General features: G+C 55.9%; 1 protein-coding gene across 1 annotated transcript; it reads left to right on the top strand.

The window, feature by feature from the left end:
• The first annotated feature begins 1,598 nt into the window (after nt 1-1,598).
• On the top strand, nt 1,599-18,982 carry MMP28 (matrix metallopeptidase 28). The gene is made up of 8 exons (XM_030233291.2): nt 1,599-1,688; nt 9,375-9,454; nt 10,306-10,460; nt 12,547-12,768; nt 14,503-14,748; nt 15,111-15,260; nt 15,692-15,859; nt 16,938-18,982. Exons 1-8 carry the CDS (start codon nt 1,599-1,601, stop codon nt 17,330-17,332), a joined length of 1,506 nt encoding a protein of 501 aa, XP_030089151.2. The 3' UTR covers nt 17,333-18,982.
• Nucleotides 18,983-19,444: the final 462 nt, after the last annotated feature.

The raw sequence follows: 19,444 nt of genomic DNA, 5'->3' as shown, positions 1-19,444 counted from the left end.
CGGAAATCTGTTCACCTTTCCACGAGATAGTATTTCTGTTCCTGATACCGCTCTGATTACAGCAGCTGCATAAACATCTTCATACTCCCAGCCAAAAGTCTGCACACAACTATGATTTGGCATCCCCAAGGCTGGGCTGAATTCTCCTCCATCTGAATGCCAAACCCCTGAGGACCGAGGCAGCAGCCCCGGGAAATGCCCGGTCGGAAAGCTGGCGGCTCCGGGGGCGCAGGTGCCCTCCCAGACGCTTCCCCACATTACAATGAGCAGAGGAGGGAGTTTCCTGCTCCTGCTGGAGCCCAGCCAGTCACTTTCTCATCATCCATATTCTTAAGTGGAAGAGCAGATGGATCAGTTGCTTCCTAGATACGACGCAAACACGGATGCATTTGCAGACAGAGCTGCTCTTGTTTTGAAAGGAAGCGTGAGGCTGACCTGTGTGAGGAGCGGCCATCCCTTGGCTCTCCCTCCTGCCAGGGCTGAGTATTCCCCTCACACCATCCCTCAGGCTGTGCCAACTGCCCACTGTGCTCTCCAGCAGCTCCTCAGTCGGTTCTTACTGGCCCAGCCACAAAACCTTCATTTCTCCCATATTTTTTATCATGTAGCTCAGTGACTCCCCTATTTTTCCATGTTATGTGGATCACTTTTTCTCTCTTTCAAATCCTTCTTCCTCTCCCTGCATCCCTGTCCAGCTGTAAAGCAAAGTGTCACAGGCTCTCTGCAACTCTCTTCAAGCTGCACTCAACAGATGCTTCTGTAACTTCAGGTTTTGGCATGATTAAAAAGTGGAGGAAGGAACCTGGGAGCTTTAAAATAGGTGTGGGGTTGAAGCTGGCATGAAAACAAAAGCAGATACAAGTCACATCCTATTTTTTTCCTTGAACCAAAGCAGAATCAAAACATCCTTTTGCTTTAGTCAAATTAAAACAAAATAGTCGAACAAAATACTGCTGTGAGTAAACAGAGCTGTTGACTTGTAACTGCAACCCTCAACATCATCAGCTCTGTGAGCTGCAGGAGAGCTGAGACACTGACACGGGTGCAGCAAACAGCCCCTTCCTGCCCACGGGCCACCATGTCCCGTGCCTGGGAAGGAATTTAAGCAGCAAGAGTGTAACCCACAGCCCCAGTGTGCAACCCACAGCCCTGAGTGTGTAAACCAAAACCCTGAGTGTGTGGCTGCTGTGTAAAGCTTGAGAGAGCACTGCCCTAATATGTGGATTTTGCCAGAGCCCTGAAGAGGGGCTGCGCTGCTGGCCGGCCTTCTGTGCTGCTGAGCTGTGCCGGGCCATGGATGAACACAGGGTTCGGAAAAGCTGGAGTTGCTTTCTCCTCTTTTCCACAGCTTCAAACCGGGCAGAGCCACCGTCCCACCTGGCGGAAGGAGACACGCACCGGCAGGGGATGCTCCTGGGGAACAGGGGTCATCCCCCGGTGGGTCATCCCACGGGGGGGGGGCCGAGCAGGGCCAGCCCCTCCGCTCGGTGCTGCCGGCGGAGCCCGGCCCTCGGCCGGAGCCGGGGCTGGGGCCGCCCCCGGAGCCGGGGCGGGGAGAGGCGGCTGGGGGCGGCGGAGCGGAGCGGAGCGGAGCGGGGATGGCAGCGCCGCTGCGAGCCGCCCTGGCGCTGGGGCTGCTGGCGGCCGCGCAGCCCGCACCGGGCCCGGGACAGCGGCGGCAGGCAGAGGTACGAGCGGCACCGGCACCGGCAGCGGCAGCGGTGGGGAGGGCGGGAGCGTGTCCTGGCTGTGCGTCCCCGGGTGCGCGTGTCCCGTGTGGCCGTGGAGGGGTGTGCGTGTCCCCGGTGTCCGTGTCCCTGGTGTGCCCACGTCCCCGTGCCCCAGCTGTGTGTGTACCCGTGTGTCCGTGTCCCCGGTGTGTGTGCCCCTGCTGTGCCCACGTCCCCGTGCCCCGGCTGTGCCTGTCCCCACCGAGTTCATGCCCTAGGCGTGCCCATGTCCCTATGCTTGTGCCATAGGTGTGCCCACGCTCTATGATGTGACTGTCCCTGGTGTGCTCATGTCCCGCCAGGTGTGTGCATGTCCCTGTGTGCCCATGCCATGGGTGTGTCTTTGCCCTGGGTGTGCATGTCTCCGGTGTGCCAGTACCATAGGTGTGTCCGTGCCCCAGGTGTCACTCAGTCCCTGGTGTGCCCATTATCCCTGGTGTGCCAGGGCCTGCCCACCCTCACAGGGAAGAATTCCTTCCCAATGTCTGCCCTATTTCAGGTTAAAGCCATTCCTCCTTGTCCTATCTGTCCTTGCCCTTGCCCAAAGTCCCTCTCCAGCTCTCTGGGAGCCCCTTTAGGCACTGGGTGGGGCTCTGTGTGTCCCTGGAGCCTTCTCTTGTCCAGGATGAACAACCCCAGCTCTCCCAGCCCATGTCCAGGTGTCCCCACAGGTGATGAGCACCTGCAAACCTTCTCATCTCCCAGCATTTCATCCCCAGCAGGGGACAAAATCCAGCCCTTCCCCTGCCTGCCTCTCCCCAGGGCTGTCCCCATCATCTCTGTTTGGATTTCTTCTGTTTGTCCTGCTGTCATTGTCACCCTGTGCCACCATCCATTCCTGTTTGTTTTGGGAGGACAAGGTGTGAGATTTGGCTGGTGAACAAAGCTCATATTGAGGATTTTTCTTTGTTGTTTAGGCCCAGATCCAGTGTACATTTGTACAAATGCTTAATTTTCAACCCCAGCCAGCAAGTCCTGGTGAATTCATTGGGATTTTGAGCACATGCTCTGAGAGGAAAAGGGCTCAGAGGCTTGTTTTGATGTGCAGGCTCCTTCTGCTGGGAGATGCTGCTTCAGAGAGGTCATTAATAGCTGTGCTTTTCCCACTGTGCACAAACCTCAGGCCAGCCCCTCATACCACCTGGAGAAAATAAATCTGCAAAGATTTTAATGCTCAGGAAACCAATAATTCAAAATTAACTTTAAAAGAAAACCAACTGATTGGGAAGAACTGGTTTAACAACCCAAACTGCCTTTCCACCCCTCATTGGTGACTTCTGAGTTCTTTTCCCTTGAGAAGCTTCAGAACAGATCCCAGGATTGTGGCAGATCCCTCCTGAGGCGGTGCTGGGCAAGTGACCTTCCAGTCTCCCTGCCTCAGTTTCCCCAAGGGTATGTGCTGTGCTGCCCAGGGACTTGGGGACAGCACACACACAATGGAAATGCAGAGACTGGGGTGTGGAACTTGTCTAAATAAATGGAGCAGTTAATTTTCTTTCAGGAGGAAGCTGAAATTCTCACATAACATCAAATAGTTCTGGTGATTTGTGGCTTTCAGAGCACTTCCAGGCTTTGCCTCTAAAACTTTTTTTTTATTATTCTTTTTAAAAAGGCACAGTTAGCAACAATATGTTGTGTAAACTTAGATGCATAAGACTGTCAAATGTCCAGTTGTGTGCTTTTCCTGGCTGGTGTCCATGTTTTCACTGCATCTGTACCAACTGCAGTTAAAAAAAAAAACAAAAAACCAACAAAACTACATTTAAAAAATAAGGAAAATTCGAAAATTTAATTTGAAACATTTGTATGTGAAATTATCTTATCATCTACAGATAGGAGAGGGCCCAGTGTAAGAGAGCACATTGTTTGGCAGAGCTGTGTCTGGCTGGGCTGTGCTCAGACAGCAGCCTGGGGCTGGTTATGCCCAAAATTCCCTGATCCCGGGGGAATTGTGTAAAATGTGAGATCTCAGCCCGTGGGGGGAGTTAGGAGCACGATGAGGTGCTGGACAAAGGACAATGAAGTCCCTACAGAGATTTGTGTGAGAAGCTCCAGGTGACATAAAAACTGAGGAGAAATTTGAGAAAAACAGGGAATGGGAACAGAGAGCTGGGCTAACAGACTGAATAATTCTAATTTAGGAATTTATTTTCCAATTTTTTCCCCCTGTCCTGCGCTTCTCCTTCCCATCTTGCAGTATGTGGATGCTATTTAATATTCTTCCCCTTATCAAACCAAGGTCTCAGATTTCGGGCTCTGGGCTGGGAAATGCTCCAGCATTTCTGAGCTGCTTTAGGAGCAGGATGCTGTTGGGATGGATGCAGGACGGAGCACAGCTGGATGGAGGGAGGCACCACGCAGACCCGGTGGGGCTGGGAGCTCAGCCGGGGCACAGTGCATCCCACATCTTCCTTCTGAAACAAGGTGGAGAAATCCTCCTTCCTGTAAAAAATCCCTGCTGTTCAGCCTCAGCAGGATGGAGGGAGAGGTGGAGAGGAGAAGGAATTCCCCCTCTGAGGCATGGCCGGGCTCTGCATCCCCCCGAGCCCGCGTCTCGGAGCCGCTGCCGCCGGCGCGGATGTGGCGAGCGGCTCCGGGTGCCCCGGCGATCCCCCGGTGTGATTTCCACCCCGTGAGTCACCGCAGCACGAACAGCTCGCCTTTCTTCCCGCTTCTCCCCCAAAACAATCCCCGCTTGTTCGGGCAAACCTCGCCCGCCGGGCAGGGGCCGTGGGGCCGGAGTGGGGCCGGCGCCTTCCCCCGCTCCCAGACGGTGGAGCGCAGGACTCGTTTCCTTTCTCTCCTCCGACACCACAACACAACCAGGCTGCGTGACCAAACTGGTTTGTCAGCCGCTCTGGTATTCGCAGGGGAAGGTTTGGCCAAGCCCGAGGTTCTTCCCTGGATTCCCCCAGAGTTTTGGGTCGCGTTCCGCAGTTTTGGTGGTGCAGCCCATCAGGTGTGGGGTGCTGCAGAGTTAGCACTGATTCATGGGTTGGTTCGGCTTGGGAGGACCTTAAATCTCCTCCCATTCCACCCCCTGCCACACCTTCCACTAGTCCAAGTTGCTCCAAGCCACATCCAGTTAGTGAAACCAGGAGGGGTTTTAGCTAGACCAGGCTTACTGCTCCTCAGCTTTACAAGATGGAGTGGGGAAATAAAAGGAGTTTAGAAGACCCCAACTCCACATCTTCAGTGGCAAGTGGATTATTTGCTGCTAAAGTAGATTTTAGGAGTGGTAGCTGGGACAGGAGATTCCTCCAGGGTGCAGCAGGAGAATCCCAGCAGCCAGGGATGGGATGGGATGGGATGGGAATGGATGGGATGGGATGGGATGGGATGGGATGGGATGGGATGCTTGGGGCTTTCACCAGGCTCCATCCCCAGTGCAGGGAATCAGCTGAGGCTTCCCTGCCTTTCCAGCGGGAGGACAGCCAGGCTCTGTGCTCGCTAATGTCCCTTCTCGTGTGTCTCCCCGCGTCCATAGATGTAATATTTATAGAGATACTTACACACACACTTAAACAAAAGCGGCGCGGGGGCTCTGCCTGAGGCTTTGCAGGGATGAGCGGAAGCAAATGAGCGTTTTAATTGCTGTGACATCTCCTGGAGGCAGCTGGCAGGCAGCAGGGAGCCGATGGGCAGGAGGAGCCGCTGCTCCCTCTGTGACCACGCCAAAACACGCCCCGGGCCAGCTCTGCTGGTGTGTGTGCTGGGGGAAACTGAGGCTGAAAAGCAGAAGGCTTTGTGCTCATTTTGGCCGTGAGATGATGTGGGATGAGCCTGGGGGATGCTGGAACCAGGGTTTAGGATCCACCTGGGCTGTCTCATGGTTTTGAAACAAAATACTTTAAAGGTGCAGCTTGTGGTGGCACCACCTGTAACCATGACACAAAATACCGGTGTGAGATTGAACCCTTTTCTGACCCAGAGATGGAGCAACTGAGAGGTGTTCTAAAAACTTTTATTCTATTTTCAGTCTCATGTGAAGGGTGAGACAATATAGATGCTACAATCCACACCAGCACAATCAGAAGCCAACTATTTCCTAATTACAACACCTTATAAACACTTCTTGGCCTGGCCTTTGGCAGGATGGGATCTCTTCCCTGCCCTGCCGGGGATGGAGGGGAGGGATGGGGTTTGTACCCGGCGGAAGAGAGGGACCACGGTCAGCAGGAGCTGTGTGAGGCTTCTCCCGTACTCAGCTGGTGGAAGGGGCCAGCAGCGGCATGGCTGCAGGGGAGGAGCCGATCCTGCTGTCTCGGCACTCTCGTTATCCCGGCTTCCAGGCAGGGAGGGCTAATTGTGTTTGCCGCTGGCTGTCTTCCACCCGGGATGCCTGTGGTGGAGGGCAAGGTGTTTCCTTGGCTTTAGCCAAGGCAGAGATGATTTCCAGGGTTGTAACAGGCTCCACATCAGAGCCCTGAGATGGGAAGGGCCCCTCTGTCTCCCCCAGCCTCCTCCCACTGTCCCCGGAGGTTCTCTGCCCCAGCCAGACCCGTGCTCCTCTCCCTCCCTCGTGCAGAGGGGGAGCTGGGCATATTTCATATTAATGCTTCTCTTGGTTTCCTGCTGTTTTTCTTTTCCCATTGTATGGAAAAGAGCATTTCCCCGGCTGGGGCAGGAGGGAGGGGGTTTTCCCAGCACTGCCAGACTTTGCATTGCAGCCTCTGGAGAGGTTGAATGGGCTGGTGCCAGATTCCAGCCAGCCCTGCCAGAGCCTGGCTGGGCTCTGGGGGGTTGTGCAGTGCTGGGGGAGCCTTGAGCACTGGTTTGGGCACAGGACACTGTGGCATAGGGCTCTTGGATCCCCAAAATTCCCCGGATTTGTATGCTCTGTGCTTGGCTAAATACCTGGCAGAAATCAGCACATCCCTCTCCTGCAGCTCTGTGTTTCCAGGACCACCATCACCCTTAGCTGACAGCAGATGTGTCTGGAAAACACAATAGAATTTCTCCTGGTGGTTTTGCAGCTGGAGAGTTGGTGCCTGTGTGTGAGAACCTCCATGTGGCACGGACCAGAAACCACAGAGAAAATGCTGCTTTGCTTGGGCCTGCAAAGCTCAAGGAGCTCTGGGCAGGAATGATAAAGCCAAGTGGCCTCTGTGCCTGGTGCTGCTCAAGAGCAGCTGCTGGGACAGGGGTTGCTTTTTTCATTGTGCACCCTGATGTGTCCAGATGGGGTTTCAAGCCTCCATGAGATCATGGTGAGGAAAAACCATTTTCACGCTTTAATGATGGGATTGTGTTGGGTTACAGGCAAGGAAAGGGCTTCAGGTTGTGCTGAGTGAATGCAAAATTGTGTTAGAAAAGGTTCAGACCCTGATGCGAGAGCCAGGACTTTCCATCCAGGTGTTCAGCTCACATTTATCCTGCAATGATGTCACCACTGGCATTTTCCCCCTCTAACTGGTGATTCACCATGTAACTGGTGATTTTGTGCTTCTGGAGGAGAATTTTATGGAAATACAAGCACAGGGGGAAAGGATGAGATGCCTTCTCCTCTGCAGATACTCTCAGAGGGCTCCAAGCCATCCCATCCCCAGGGTGCTCCTCCATCCCTGCATGCCCATCCCGAGCTGCTGCTGGGTTTTGCTCCTGTGAGGGTGAGGTTATCCCAGTGTGGCTGGGGAATGGCAAGTCCAGGCTGGATGGTAAGCCCTGGGCAGAGCTGTTGTGGCTTTTCCTGACAAACAAACCAATGCTCTGCCTGCCACTGTGGCACTTGCCTGATTTACCCTGACTCACTGACCACTGTGAGGTGTCTGGGTGACTCTGGCCATGCTCAGGCTCCTCCTGCTGCAGCCTGGCACTGCTGGGATGAGCTGCTGGTGCCTCCAGCTGAGACAGGCAGCTTGGGTGGGAAAACCAGCCAAATTCTTTGTGTGGGGCTGGGTAAAGAGCGTGTCCAGGCAGGAATCTGTGCTGGTCCTCTGCCAGAGGGGGATGCTCCAGGTAGAGGGGGTGTAAAGGAGGAGATGAAACTGGAGGAGATGAAACTGGAGGAGATGAGGGCTGCAGAGCACACGTGGGTGTGCCTGCCCACACGGGGGTGACGTGTTTGGGGATGACATGAGGATGACTGTTCATGGCAAGAAGAAGGTCTGGGCAGGAGGAGGAGAGGGAGAGGCCCTGGCACACCTCGGGACTGCCACATCCACAAACCATTCCTGCTCCTTGCCAGGTGACAAGGCCCTGGAGGAGCTGCTGCCTCCTCTGCAGGGACATCAAGGAGAACTAGGTCACATAAAATCAGGAGCAGCGCTGAGTGGAGATCATCACTCCAACCCCTTCCTTTGCCCGGCCGAGATGAGCCGGGGTGGGGAAAGAGCTTTAAAAGACCCCAGAGGGCACCAGCCGTGCTCTCTGGGCCATCCCGTGGCATTCCCGGTGCTCAGCACACCGCTCCTTCGGGATGCGGGGAGGGGAAGCCGCCACTTTCACTTTTTATTCTGATTATTATTCATTGCTGTAACTCGGCTCTGCTGCACTAACAGGATGCTGGGCAGCTTGTTTGTCTCCCGCAGACATCCCTGGCGGCGGGGCAGGCGGGCGTGGAGCATTCCTGTGACCCCGGCTATTAACTCCTCCAAAAGCAGCCCGGGAGCAGCCCGAGCCGTTTATTTTCTTTAACATACAATTTAAGTGCTGGAGCAAGTTCAGAGAGGCTATCTCCGTCCGTGTCAGCGGCCGATAAGAAGAAGAATGGTTTTGGCAAAGCAAACTGCACCCACTTTGCAGCAGCACATCCTGCGTGGGGATGGGGGAGGCTGAGCCCGGCCCCAGCTCACCCCGCCCTGGGCACTCCGGCCTTGATTGGATCCCTGCCTGGAGCCGGGGCCATCAGAGCTGAGGGTTTGGTCGCCTCTGGCTGCGGATGGGATGGCAGCAGAGGTTTTTGATCTCTCTCTTTCCTCCTACGCCTCCCTCGTGGCCAAAAACCCCAAGAGCCAAATAAAATGATGGGGAGGAGACGCACAGGAACCTGTATGGGCACGGCTGCTTGAGGTGCAGAGCTCCCAGGAGCAAAACAAGCGGGCAGTTTGGGTTTGCAGCACTGTTTGCCACCTCATCTCCTTTTCCCCTCCCTTCCCAAGCCAACACGTGCTCTGGGCTGCACCTTTCCCGTTTTTTCTTGCAACTCTTCTTGAGAAATACAGCTACTCCAGGGAGCTGGGGCTGGCACACACATTTCACCTGCAGTGATGTCACCACTGGCATCTTCCCCCTGCACCCTCACATGTAACTGGTGATTTTGTGCTTCTGGAGGAGAATTTTATGGAAATACAAGCACAGGGGGAAAGGATGAGATCCCTTCTCCTCTGCAGATACTCTCAGAGGGCTCCAAGCCATCCCATCCCCAGGGTGCTCCTCCATCCCTGCATGCCCATCCCGAGCTGCTGCTGGGTTTTGCACTTGTGAGGGTGGGGTTATCCCGGTGTGGCTGGGGAATGGCAAGTGCAGGCTGGATGGTAAACCCTGGGCAGAGCTGTTGTGGCTTCTCCTGACAAACAAACCACTGCAAAGCAAAACAAGCGGGCAGTTTGGGTTTCAACACTGTTTGCCACCTCATCTCCTTTTCCTCTCCCTTCCCAAGCCAACACGTGCTCTGAGCTGCACCTTTCCCATTTTTTCTTGCAGCTCTTCCTGGAGAAATACGGCTACTTCAGGGAGCCGGGGGCCGGCAGGCACAGCCCCGCCGAGTTCACCGCGGCGCTGAGGTAGGAGCCTTTTATCCAACGCTGCACTCCAGCTGCAGCGATGCTGCCAGCACCCCGAGGGGATTTTTTTTTTGCAGCCAGAGGGGTCTTTTTGCAGCTGGAGGCTCTGTGTCTCACGGTCTGATGCTAAAGCACAGCCAGTCCTTTTTGGAGAGGCGGGTCCGTGCCCGGTCCCGCAGCTGGGTGCCGGCTGCTGGCACCCGGCTCTCGCTGCTTTATTCGCCTTTTATGGCCCGGAGCTCGCCTGCAATAAAATCTGCGGGAGGCCGAGCTTGGGGACGGCTGGGAGATGTCAGGGGGGGAGAGCTGCCAGCTCCTGCCTGGGCTTCTCCTAAGGACATCACTTCTGGGAGCATCCCGGGCTTGACCTTGCACAAAGCCAAATGCAAAATTAAATGCGAAGTCAAATAACTGGGATTAAAAACGGGAAAAGGCATTTTTAAGCTCCATTTTTAGACTCCTTTGACCTGCTAGGACGTGACCACAGGTCAGCTGTGGTTGCAGAGCCAAATTCTTCTTGTTTTACCAACTGGATGAAGTTCTGATGCTGGGGTGTGAAGCTTGTGGGGTGAAAATCCTGGGTCAGGTCGAACCCCCGGCACAAACATCCCCAAACATCCAGCACCAACATACCCAAACCCTCAGCCCAAACATCCCCAACCCTCAGCACCAACATCCCCAAACATCCAGGACCAACATCCCCAAACCCCTGGCACAAGCATACCCAAATCCCTGGCACAAACATCCCCAAACCCTCAGCACAAACATCCCAAAACCCCGGGCACAAACACCCCCAAATCCCACCACGGGGGTTCTGGATGTGGCTGCTGATGTCTCCCATCCTCCCGCAGGGATTTCCAGCGGGTGACCCACCTCCCTCCCAGCGGGGTGCTGGATGCCCCCACCCTCCATCAGATGGCTCTGCCCAGGTGTGGCACGGATGATGGGCACGGCCGCGCTGCCGGGGCACCGCCCACCCGGCGCCGCCGGCGCACGGCACAGCACGGTGAGCACCGGCCCCGCGGTTCCCGGGGGGGTTTGGGGTCTGGGCTGCTCGGCTCTCCCATCCTGGACTGGTGGGGAAGCTGCTGTGGGTGGGAGGTGCAGCCCCACTGGCGTAGCATCCAGCCCAGGACACGCTTGGAGGTGATTTTTAAAGCAGAGATGAGAGGTTTGACTCCCAGTTTTGGGGAATTCAGCTCTCTGGGGTGGTTTTACTGCTGCTGTGGGAGCCAGGAGATCTCCCAGAGAGCACTCAGGTCACCATGGCCCCACACTCAGCTGTGCTGGCATGATCTGGAGGGCAGGGGCTGGCACACAGTGAAATTATCCCCAGGATTTGCTGACCTTTGGGACTTTAATGCATATTAGGGACACAGCAGTACCCAAAAACCTGCCAGCACTTGGCTGCCTGACCCAAGAGTCATTTCACCCATGTTAAGGGGTTTAACTCTGCTCCAAGCATCCTTTTGTGCTCCTGTGTGTCCAGGACTGGGCCTCTTGTCCCTTGTGAGCTCTCTTTGGGCTTGCAGATGAGAAACTGGATTCCTAGAGTGCAGGAGGCCCGGGGCCAGCTGTGCTCAGGACATGGGAAAAACGAAGGGGAGATTAAGAAAAGGCTCTGTGCCTTGTCAGGCTGTCTGTGCATCTGGCAGGGCTGGCCATGGACAGCCCCAGGAGAGCCCTGTCATCCTCCTCCAGCCTCTGGATTTCCTCCCAAAGCCCCAGCATGTGTCCCTTGCAGGAGCCATCCTGTGCCCAGGACACGTGGGCAGTGAGCAGAGCAGGAAGGGCATAGAGCAGGAGGTGGGCAAACAGGAGCAGGCAGTGCCCTGTGGCTCATGGGGCTCCTTTTTGGGCATCACAAAAGTGGGTGGGTGGCAAGAGGTGCCCAATGGCTCAAGGAAAGGGCAGAAAGGGCTCACTGTGGTTATTGCTCTGGTGATCTGATGCCACAGGCAGCAGGGATGGGACAGCACCACATTTGTACCCACGGGCTGGATGGGAGACAGGGGATGCCTGCAGGACTGGTGGCACCAGCCAGGAAGGCTGGGGAGGGTTTTATGCTGGTTATCCTGCTTGAAGCAGGAGCCCCTGGCAGCTGAGCCAGCACAGTGCTTTGTTATCCCCCCTTTCCCAGCGGGATCTCCCCTGGGCAGCCCCTGTGTCCCTCATCCTACTGGCTTGGGGCACACCCAGAGCCCAGCACGGGGGCAAAGCCAAGCTCTCCTCTTCCCAAGAGCCAGCCTTGCTAAGCCAGCCTTGCCCATCCTCCTCTGGTGGTGGATGCTCTGCTCCTGTGGAGGGAGGGATCCCATCCTGGATGGGATGCCAGGCTTTGTTCTAGGACAGCAGCCATCCAGGCAGCTTTTAGCTTTTGCTGTGCAGAGTGGGAGCTCACTTGTTTCCTTTTGGAGCTGGAGATCATCACTGCAGTGGGAACTGATTCTGTCCCCAGGAGTGTGACCAGATAGCCCAGAGTGTCCCCAGCCATGGGGAGAAGGAAGCAGAGCTGGGCTGGGATGTGTGCCAGCTTTGCTGGGAGGCTCAGCCCAGAGGCAGAGCAGTGAGCCCTGGTGTGCTGCCAGCTCTGTTCCCCCTGTTTTCCTGCACATCTGGAGTGGAGGTAGATGCTGGAGGTCTGTCCCCACTCCTACGCCTCAGCACCAGCTCTGGCACCCACAGCCCCCCAAGGCCCCACGGCTTTTTTCCTGCTCCTAGATGCCTCGAGATAAATGTAATCCCAGGGCTCTGGGGTGCCACAGCTGCCAAGGGGTGCTGGAGGAGGAGGAGGAGGAGGAGGAGGAGGAGGAGGAGGAGGAGGAGGAGGAGGAGGAGGAGGAGGAGGAAGGTGCTGCAATGCTGCTCAGCACCTATGTGAGCTCTCATCTTTGCCCTCCTGTGTGGTAGGGGGGTTGTGTTGCTTAGGGGCAGTCACAGCACTTGTCCCCTTCATCCTGGTCCCCAGCTGTCCTTGTAGCATCAGTGCTCTGTCCCTTCTGACAGCTTTTAAGGAAGCAATCTGGGACAGATGGAGCCCTGCTCATCCTTTCTCCCTGCCACGGCGGTGGCCTTGTCCTTGTCCCCAGCAGGAGGGCGGTGGCCCAAGCGGCACCTGACGTACCGCGTGGTGAACCGCCCGCCCTACCTGCCGCAGCACGGCGTGCGCCTGGCCGTGCGCGCCGCCTTCCAGCTCTGGAGCAACGTGTCCTCCCTGCTCTTCTGGGAGACCCAGGACGGCCCCGCCGACATCCGCCTCACCTTCTTCCACGGGGACCACAACGACGGACTCAACAACGCCTTCGATGGGCCAGGTGCTGGTCGCTTCCCCCTCGTAAGCTTCTCTTTGTAACGTGGGCTCTTCCCCCGCGGGGAGGAGGGCTGGGCTTCTGGTGGGCTGGGGAGGATGGAGGCTCTGCGGGGTCTCCAGCCCAGTTTGTACCAGTTTGCTGTCGGATTTGGGGTCCGATTTGCTGTCTGATTTAGGGTCTCCCCTCCCAACTCTGCAACTGAGGTCTGTTGACACATTTCTCTTCACAGAGAAAAGCAAGGCGCAGCTTCCCAAGAATTTTTCTGGGTTTCACATTCTCTGAACCTCAGAGAAAGGAAAAACAATTTTTATCTCATTTGCTGTGCCTGTGTTTGTGCAAAAGTAGAATGCAATATGGAGATTGTTTACCCAAAGTGATGGTGTTTTGTTTCCTTGGCCTATCAGGTGTGTGAGTTGGGACTGTGGGCTGACAGTCACGAGGTTCAGTGCAGTGGAGTGCTTGGCAGATTCAGTTTAGATGTAATGTAATATAGATGGAATATAATATAGAATAATATAGTATAATAAAGTAATTAATTAGCCTTCTGATAAGATGGAGTCAGATGCATCATTTTCTCCCCTTTGTTGGGAGCAAAGATATCCACAATAGAGGTCTGCCAGCAAGGCAGCTGAGATGATCCTCAAGGAGCCCCACAACACCCTCCAAACAAGGGCTCCTCCAAAAAGACCTAAAACTGACTCACATTTGGGCAAAGCAGAGCTGCATGTTGTGGCAATGTTCCTCACTCAGGGCTCACCCGGTGTGGAATTTTTCCTCACTCAGGGTCACCAGTTGTGGGAATTTGCAGGCAACCCGACATGGGAAGGGATGAGAATCTTGACTCCATGTTTCAGAAGGGTGATTTATTATTTTATTATATATATTATATTAAAAGAAAATGATATATTAAAGCAATACTAAAAGAATAGAAAGGATTTCTTCAGAAGGCTAGCAAGGAAAGGAATGGAATGATAATAAAACCTTGTGACTGACCAGAGAGTCCGAGACAGCTGGACTGTGATTGGCCATTAATTAAAAACAACCACATGAGACCAATCAAAGATGCACCTGCCACATTCCACAGCAGCAGATAATTATTGTTTACATTTCATTTCTGAGGCCTCTCAGCTTCTCAGGAGAAACAAATCCTAGCAAAAGGATTTTTCCTAAAATGCCATGGCGACATTATGTGCCGTGGTCTATTTCAGCCTCCCGCTGAGAGCGGATTTGCCCCCGAACAGGCTGCACGGGCTGGATAGCTCAGTCCTTTATGGGGACAGACTGCCCGGATCCCCTAGCAGCTCTTAGCTGCTGGCAACCTTAGCAAGCTTAAGGGATATCAGCTCTTTTAGTGATTATCAGCTCTTTGTCACTTCAGCTCCAGCTTGCAAGGTGCAGACACAGAGAGAGGAGAAGGCAGTCCTGGCGTTCCACATTGATGTCTTTATTGGGGGGTCTGTGAAGGGTTCCAGTGATGGCTCTTCTGACCAGAATGGGCTAAACCAGCGCATTATACAGGGTAAAGGGGTATCAGAAATTGTCCAATAGCTGGGGATGAGGAGAAGTGACCTATGGGTTACAGAGAGATAAGCTGGGGTCCGAAAGGCAGAGGAGAGGGACGTCTTTGCTATTTCACCGTGACTTGGCACTTCCTACCTTTAATCCTCTTCCCTCCACGTGGCCCTAGCAGGCCCTGTGCCTGCTACAGTGGGTCCCTGATGGCTCTGGTGTCCCCAGGAGGTGCCCTGGCTCACGCCTTCTTCCCCCGGCGAGGAGAAGCGCACTTTGACAGCGCCGAGCGCTGGTCCCTGCACAGCGGCAAGGGGCGCAACCTGTTCATCGTGGTGGCCCACGAGGTGGGGCACACGCTGGGGCTGCAGCACTCGCCCGTCAAGAGCGCCCTCATGTCACCCTACTACAAGAAGCTCAGCAAGGATTTTGTCCTCAGCTGGGATGATATCTTGGCCATCCAGAGTTTGTACGGTGAGCCCAGCTTCCCTGGGTATCCCTGCGTTCCTGCAGGGTTGTGCTCCGGGGTGGGAGCAGGTCACTGAAAGGGGAGGGGGCTGCAGCCACATGGGGCCGTTCCTGTGTGTGGCTGGGGAGGAAAATGCTGGAGAGGTGGGACAGGTGCCAGGGCCTCCAGGGCAGGGAAGGTTGGGTTTGCTGCCCACTTGTTTGCTGGTGCATGTTTTTTGGGGTACCAAGGGATATTTGTCACCATCAGGTAGAGTGGAATAAGAACCAGACATTGGGACAAGGGGTCTTTGGGGTCTTGGGAGTCCCAGCCCTGTGCTTGTTTCTCTGCCCCTTCTCTGGACTCATCACCCCTTGTTCCATCCCAGGAAAGCCCACCAAGGGCTCGGCCATCCAGCTCCCAGGAAAGGTCTTCACTCACTTCCAGGACTGGAACACGGACCTTTACGGCAGGGACCGGCAGCAGAGGAGCCTCAGCACCTATTACTGCCACTCCTTCTTCGACGCCATAACCGCCGGTGGGTGCAGGCCAGAGTGACCCCCTCCCAAAACCTGCACCCCTGCCCCTTGTCCCAGGGCTGCTGCAGCTCCCAGGGGAGGGAAAAGAGGGTTTGACTGGTCCACTGGCACTGGTGGCATCGCTCATGCACAGTGCACCTTGAGGGCACAGCAATGTGTCAGAAGCAGGGAAAACACCCCAAAACTTGGGCCATGGCAAGGATTAATCACTGCAGGAGCTCAGCTGTGCAAGATAAGCCTTGAACTGTGGCCAGTCTCATGCCCGGAGGGGAGGCAGTGGATCCTGGAAGCTGAAGGGGTGGCTGGAAGGGCAGGAGGAAGGATCCAAACCCCGAGGATCCCCAAAGCACCACGGGGCTGCACAGGGAGGAGAGGGGATCTGGGTAGCAGTGGAGGGTGGTTCAATGACATTCCTCCCTCTGCCTCACAGACGGGGATCACAACCTCTACATCTTCAAGGGCAGCCACTACTGGGTGGTGTCAGCCAGTGGCAATGCCAGCGAGCCCCAGGCACTGCAGCCACGCTGGCCCGGCCTCCCCGCCGGCATCGACGCCTGCGCCTGGTCCCAGAGCAGTGGCAAGTTCTACTTCTTCAAAGGTGGGTGAGGCAGGGCACTGCCCTGGGGGCTGCCACTGCTCCTGCCTGCAGGGGGGCTGTCCAGCTCTGGCTGGAGCCAACCCACTCCTGTTTGTGTCCCCTCCCAGTGCAGAGCTGGGGCATTGCTGCGCCCTGGGCTGGGTGCCCTGTCATGGGTGAACCACATGGCCCTGGCAGCCACATCACCTCCTCGTGCCTCAGTTTCCCCATCAGGAGAGCAGCACTCACTGGTGTGTCCAAGCAAGTCCTGGTGCAGTGGTGGGTCTTGGGGAGAAACTGCTCCCCAAAACACGAGGTGCAGGGGAGTGTGTGGGGGTTTCATGGTGCTCATGGATCTCTGTGCTGTGCCTGGAGGCTGAGCTGCCCCAGGAACTGGGATATCATCCCTAAAGTGTCCCAGCAGCTGGGATATTATCCATGAGGAGCTGAGATAGCATCCATGAGCTGCCCTGGGAGCTGAGATACCATCCATGAGCTGCCCAGCAGCCAGATGGGGAGAGGAAGGTCAAACCAGGCAGCCTGGCTGCCAGGGTCAGCCCCAGCTTTTAATGGAAAGCAGTCCCTGCCTGCTCAGAAAAGGGGCTTTGTGCTGCAGCTGGGTCAGAGCCAAAGCCCCTCTGCCTCCCCAGCCCTCCTGCTCCCTCCGTCCTCCCCAGGGCTGCGTCAGGCTGCGCCTTGTGAGCAGAAAGGGGCTTTTGTCTGCCCTGTTGGGGACAGGGTGCTGTGGGGACAGCCAAGCCACCGGTCCCCATCACAGTTCCAGCTGCAGGGCTGCAGGGTCAGCTGTGTTTCTGTCTGTCCCATTCACTGTGCAGGGTCAGGGGGCAGGCTTGCCAGAAGCAGCATGGTGGTGGCCTTGCTCTGTCCCTGGTGGTCCCTTTCCACACCGCCAAGCCCCTGAGCAGCTGTGCCTCAGTTTCCCCCCAGCCTGGTCCTTGGGGCAGCCTTGTCACCAGTTGGGATGGATGTCACTGACCCTTCACAAGGCTGGTGCTATGGCCGAGTCTGTCCACCTCTCCTGGAGCTCATCTCGCCAGGATCCCCTCTGGGCTGTGCTCTAACCCTGCCGTCCCCGCAGGTGGCCGCTGCTGGCGCTACGCGGGCTCCGAGCTGGAGTCGGGATTCCCCCGCAAATGCAGCGCCCTGGGGCTGCCTCGGCACCCGGACACCGCGCTCTACTTCCAGCAGCTCCGGCGGCTCGTCCTCTTCAAAGGCGCCAAGTACTTCGTGGTGGGCGAGGATCCCCTGGCCCTGGAGCCCTACTACCCGCGCAGCCTGCGGGACTGGGCAGGGCTGCCCCCGGGCACCGCCGGCGCTCTCACCCACCGCGACCGCTCCGTCTACTTCTTTCGGGATGATCGCTACTGGAAATTCGACCAGGCTAAGCTGCAGGTGGTGGCCACGGGCAAATGGGCCACGCAGCTGGCCTGGATGGGCTGCTGGGACGCCAACAGTGAGCAGGTCCTGTTCTGAGCACAGCCTGGTGGGATGAAACGGGGGTCTGGACCTTACCTCGCCTGGATCCCTCTGGGTGTGACTCTGCTCCCTGTCTGAGGATGGTTGGGCAGGGACTGGCTGCCCCTGGGTGGCTGGAGCCGTGGGATGGTGGAGCAGTGACCCAGCAGAGCTTGGATGCAGCTGGGACAGAGCCAGGTGTGCCACAGCCAGGTGACCTGTAGGATTTGGGACTGTATTTTTTATAACAGACCACAGAAAAAAATGTATCAGCCATGGAGACTGCAAGCACAGCCACTTCTGTTAACTTTCAGGATATTGTTACACGTGTTTTTCAAACCAGGACTGGGGTTTGGTGATACTTTTTGATATCTTTGTTGATACTCGTTGATATCTGTCATTTTCCCTCGATCTGGCAGAGAAGTGTCTCACTGCTGATTGCTGTGGGGTTTAGATGGTTTTCAATAACAGACTGACAACGCCTCCTGCTTAAAACTAAAAGAAAGGAGACATTTGGACAAAAAATTTGAGTCCATGTGGAGCTTTGCCCCTGCTGTTTGTTCAGACCCTGAGGTATGGAGGGTTGGGGCTGTGCTCACACCCCAGTGCTCTGCTGAGGCACCACCTGGAGACCCCAGCACAGTGGGATTTTGGGGCTGAAAGCAGCAGGGTTTGGTGTAGGAGCCTCTTTGGGGTGAAGAGAAAAGGGGGGCTCAGCTGAGCTGCTGGCCACAGGCAGCAGGAGCATTGGCTGTGGATGGGTTTTGGGTGCCTGGGTGGGTTCTCCTGGGCTGTGCTCACCTGGCATCCCTCACTGTGTGCACAGAAGGTGCCTGTGCTCCGCTGCCTCTGCAAGAGACAGGATCAGGGAATTTCTGACTCCCTGGGACCCACCCGGGTGAACAGGGGTGACAAATAACTGGGGGAGGAGGGGAAGAGGAGAGGGTGAGCAGGACAGAGGGACATGTCTGTGCATGCAGGCTCGCAGGGACAGTGTGGTTGCATATTCCTCATTCCTTTCCCAAGGCAGGCTCCCCACCTGGAAACGCCTCTGGCTCCTGGGCAGGGTCACCAGTCCTGTCTGCAAAGGGCCATGGTGTCCCAGGGCTGGGGGATGGACCTCAGCTTCCCAGGGCTGGGATTCTGAGGCATTGGTGCTGAGCAAGACAGGGCTCAGCTTTATCAAATGATTTACTGAAACCATTTGTGCAGTGGTTCTGCCTGGGCTCAGAGCTCTGCACTGCTCTGCCCCTGCTGTGCTGGCAGGGTGCTGTGCTGGGGTGTCACTCCAGGGTGCCCTCCTGATGCCAGCAGCTTCTTTCCCTCCTCTTTGCCCCTTCTAGACCCTCCCTAGAAGGGAGTGACCCTAAGCAGGGTGCCAGGGCTGGTACTTCCCGAGGGCTTTCGGTGGTGCCCGATGCCAGCTGAGCTGTGGGTTTGGCAGGATGGGGAGCCAGCACTCCTCCCATTCTCCATGACACTTGGGAGTGAGCCCTTCACGTGCAGACACAGACACAGGGTCTCCATCTGCCCAAAACCTCAGGGGACTTTCCACTGTTTCCAGAGAAACACACATTGTCATGGGAATTGAATGGCAATAAGGTGACGTGGCCTGCAGGGAGTCCCGAGGGCTTGGAGACCTGACAGCAAATAAAACCAACCTCTGGATATGTGGTGTTGGGATTTGTGCTTGTTTCCATGTCACACTTTGGGTTTGGGTTGTGTTTTTAAAAGCAAATCTCCAGTTTCCTGACAGGGCTGTGTTTAAGATGCCTGTGGGTGTTTGGGGTTGCAGAGGGGATTGCTGGATTTGGCCTCAGCTTTCATGCTGGCAGGATCAAAGAGGGGAGATGGATCCCACTGAAAACTCACTGGTGGCGATGAAAACATGGAAATTCTCTTTCTCACTTCAGCCCCAAATTACTGAGGATTTTTCCACGCTTTGGAATGTGTTAATAGGTTTTTCCCCAGGCTGAATTAATTCATTATCCCTTTTCCTGTCCCCTTAGGAGAAAGCCAGGCATCCCATGTGCTGTGTGACTGGAGGCTGAGGATGGGACTGCCTCAAATCCTCTCCCCTTTTGGGTTTTCCATCTCTTCCTTGGCTTGCTGCCATGTGTTTCCTGGGGC

This window comes from Serinus canaria, chromosome 19 (assembly GCF_022539315.1).
Source record: "Serinus canaria isolate serCan28SL12 chromosome 19, serCan2020, whole genome shotgun sequence".
Lineage (NCBI taxonomy): Eukaryota > Metazoa > Chordata > Aves > Passeriformes > Fringillidae > Serinus > Serinus canaria.
The sequence above is the reverse complement of the archived record's forward strand: the minus strand, read 5'-3'. Positions and strand labels throughout refer to the sequence as shown.

Bases quoted from the DNA above. Each gene is read 5' to 3' on its own strand.
- MMP28 (XM_030233291.2), top strand. From the start codon at position 1,599: ATGGCAGCGCCGCTGCGAGCCGCCCTGGCGCTGGGGCTGCTGGCGGCC. The intron at 14,749-15,110 runs GTGAGCCCAGCT...GTTCCATCCCAG, and splicing joins GGCCATCCAGAGTTTGTACG to GAAAGCCCACCAAGGGCTCG. The intron at 15,860-16,937 runs GTGGGTGAGGCA...CCGTCCCCGCAG, and splicing joins CAAGTTCTACTTCTTCAAAG to GTGGCCGCTGCTGGCGCTAC.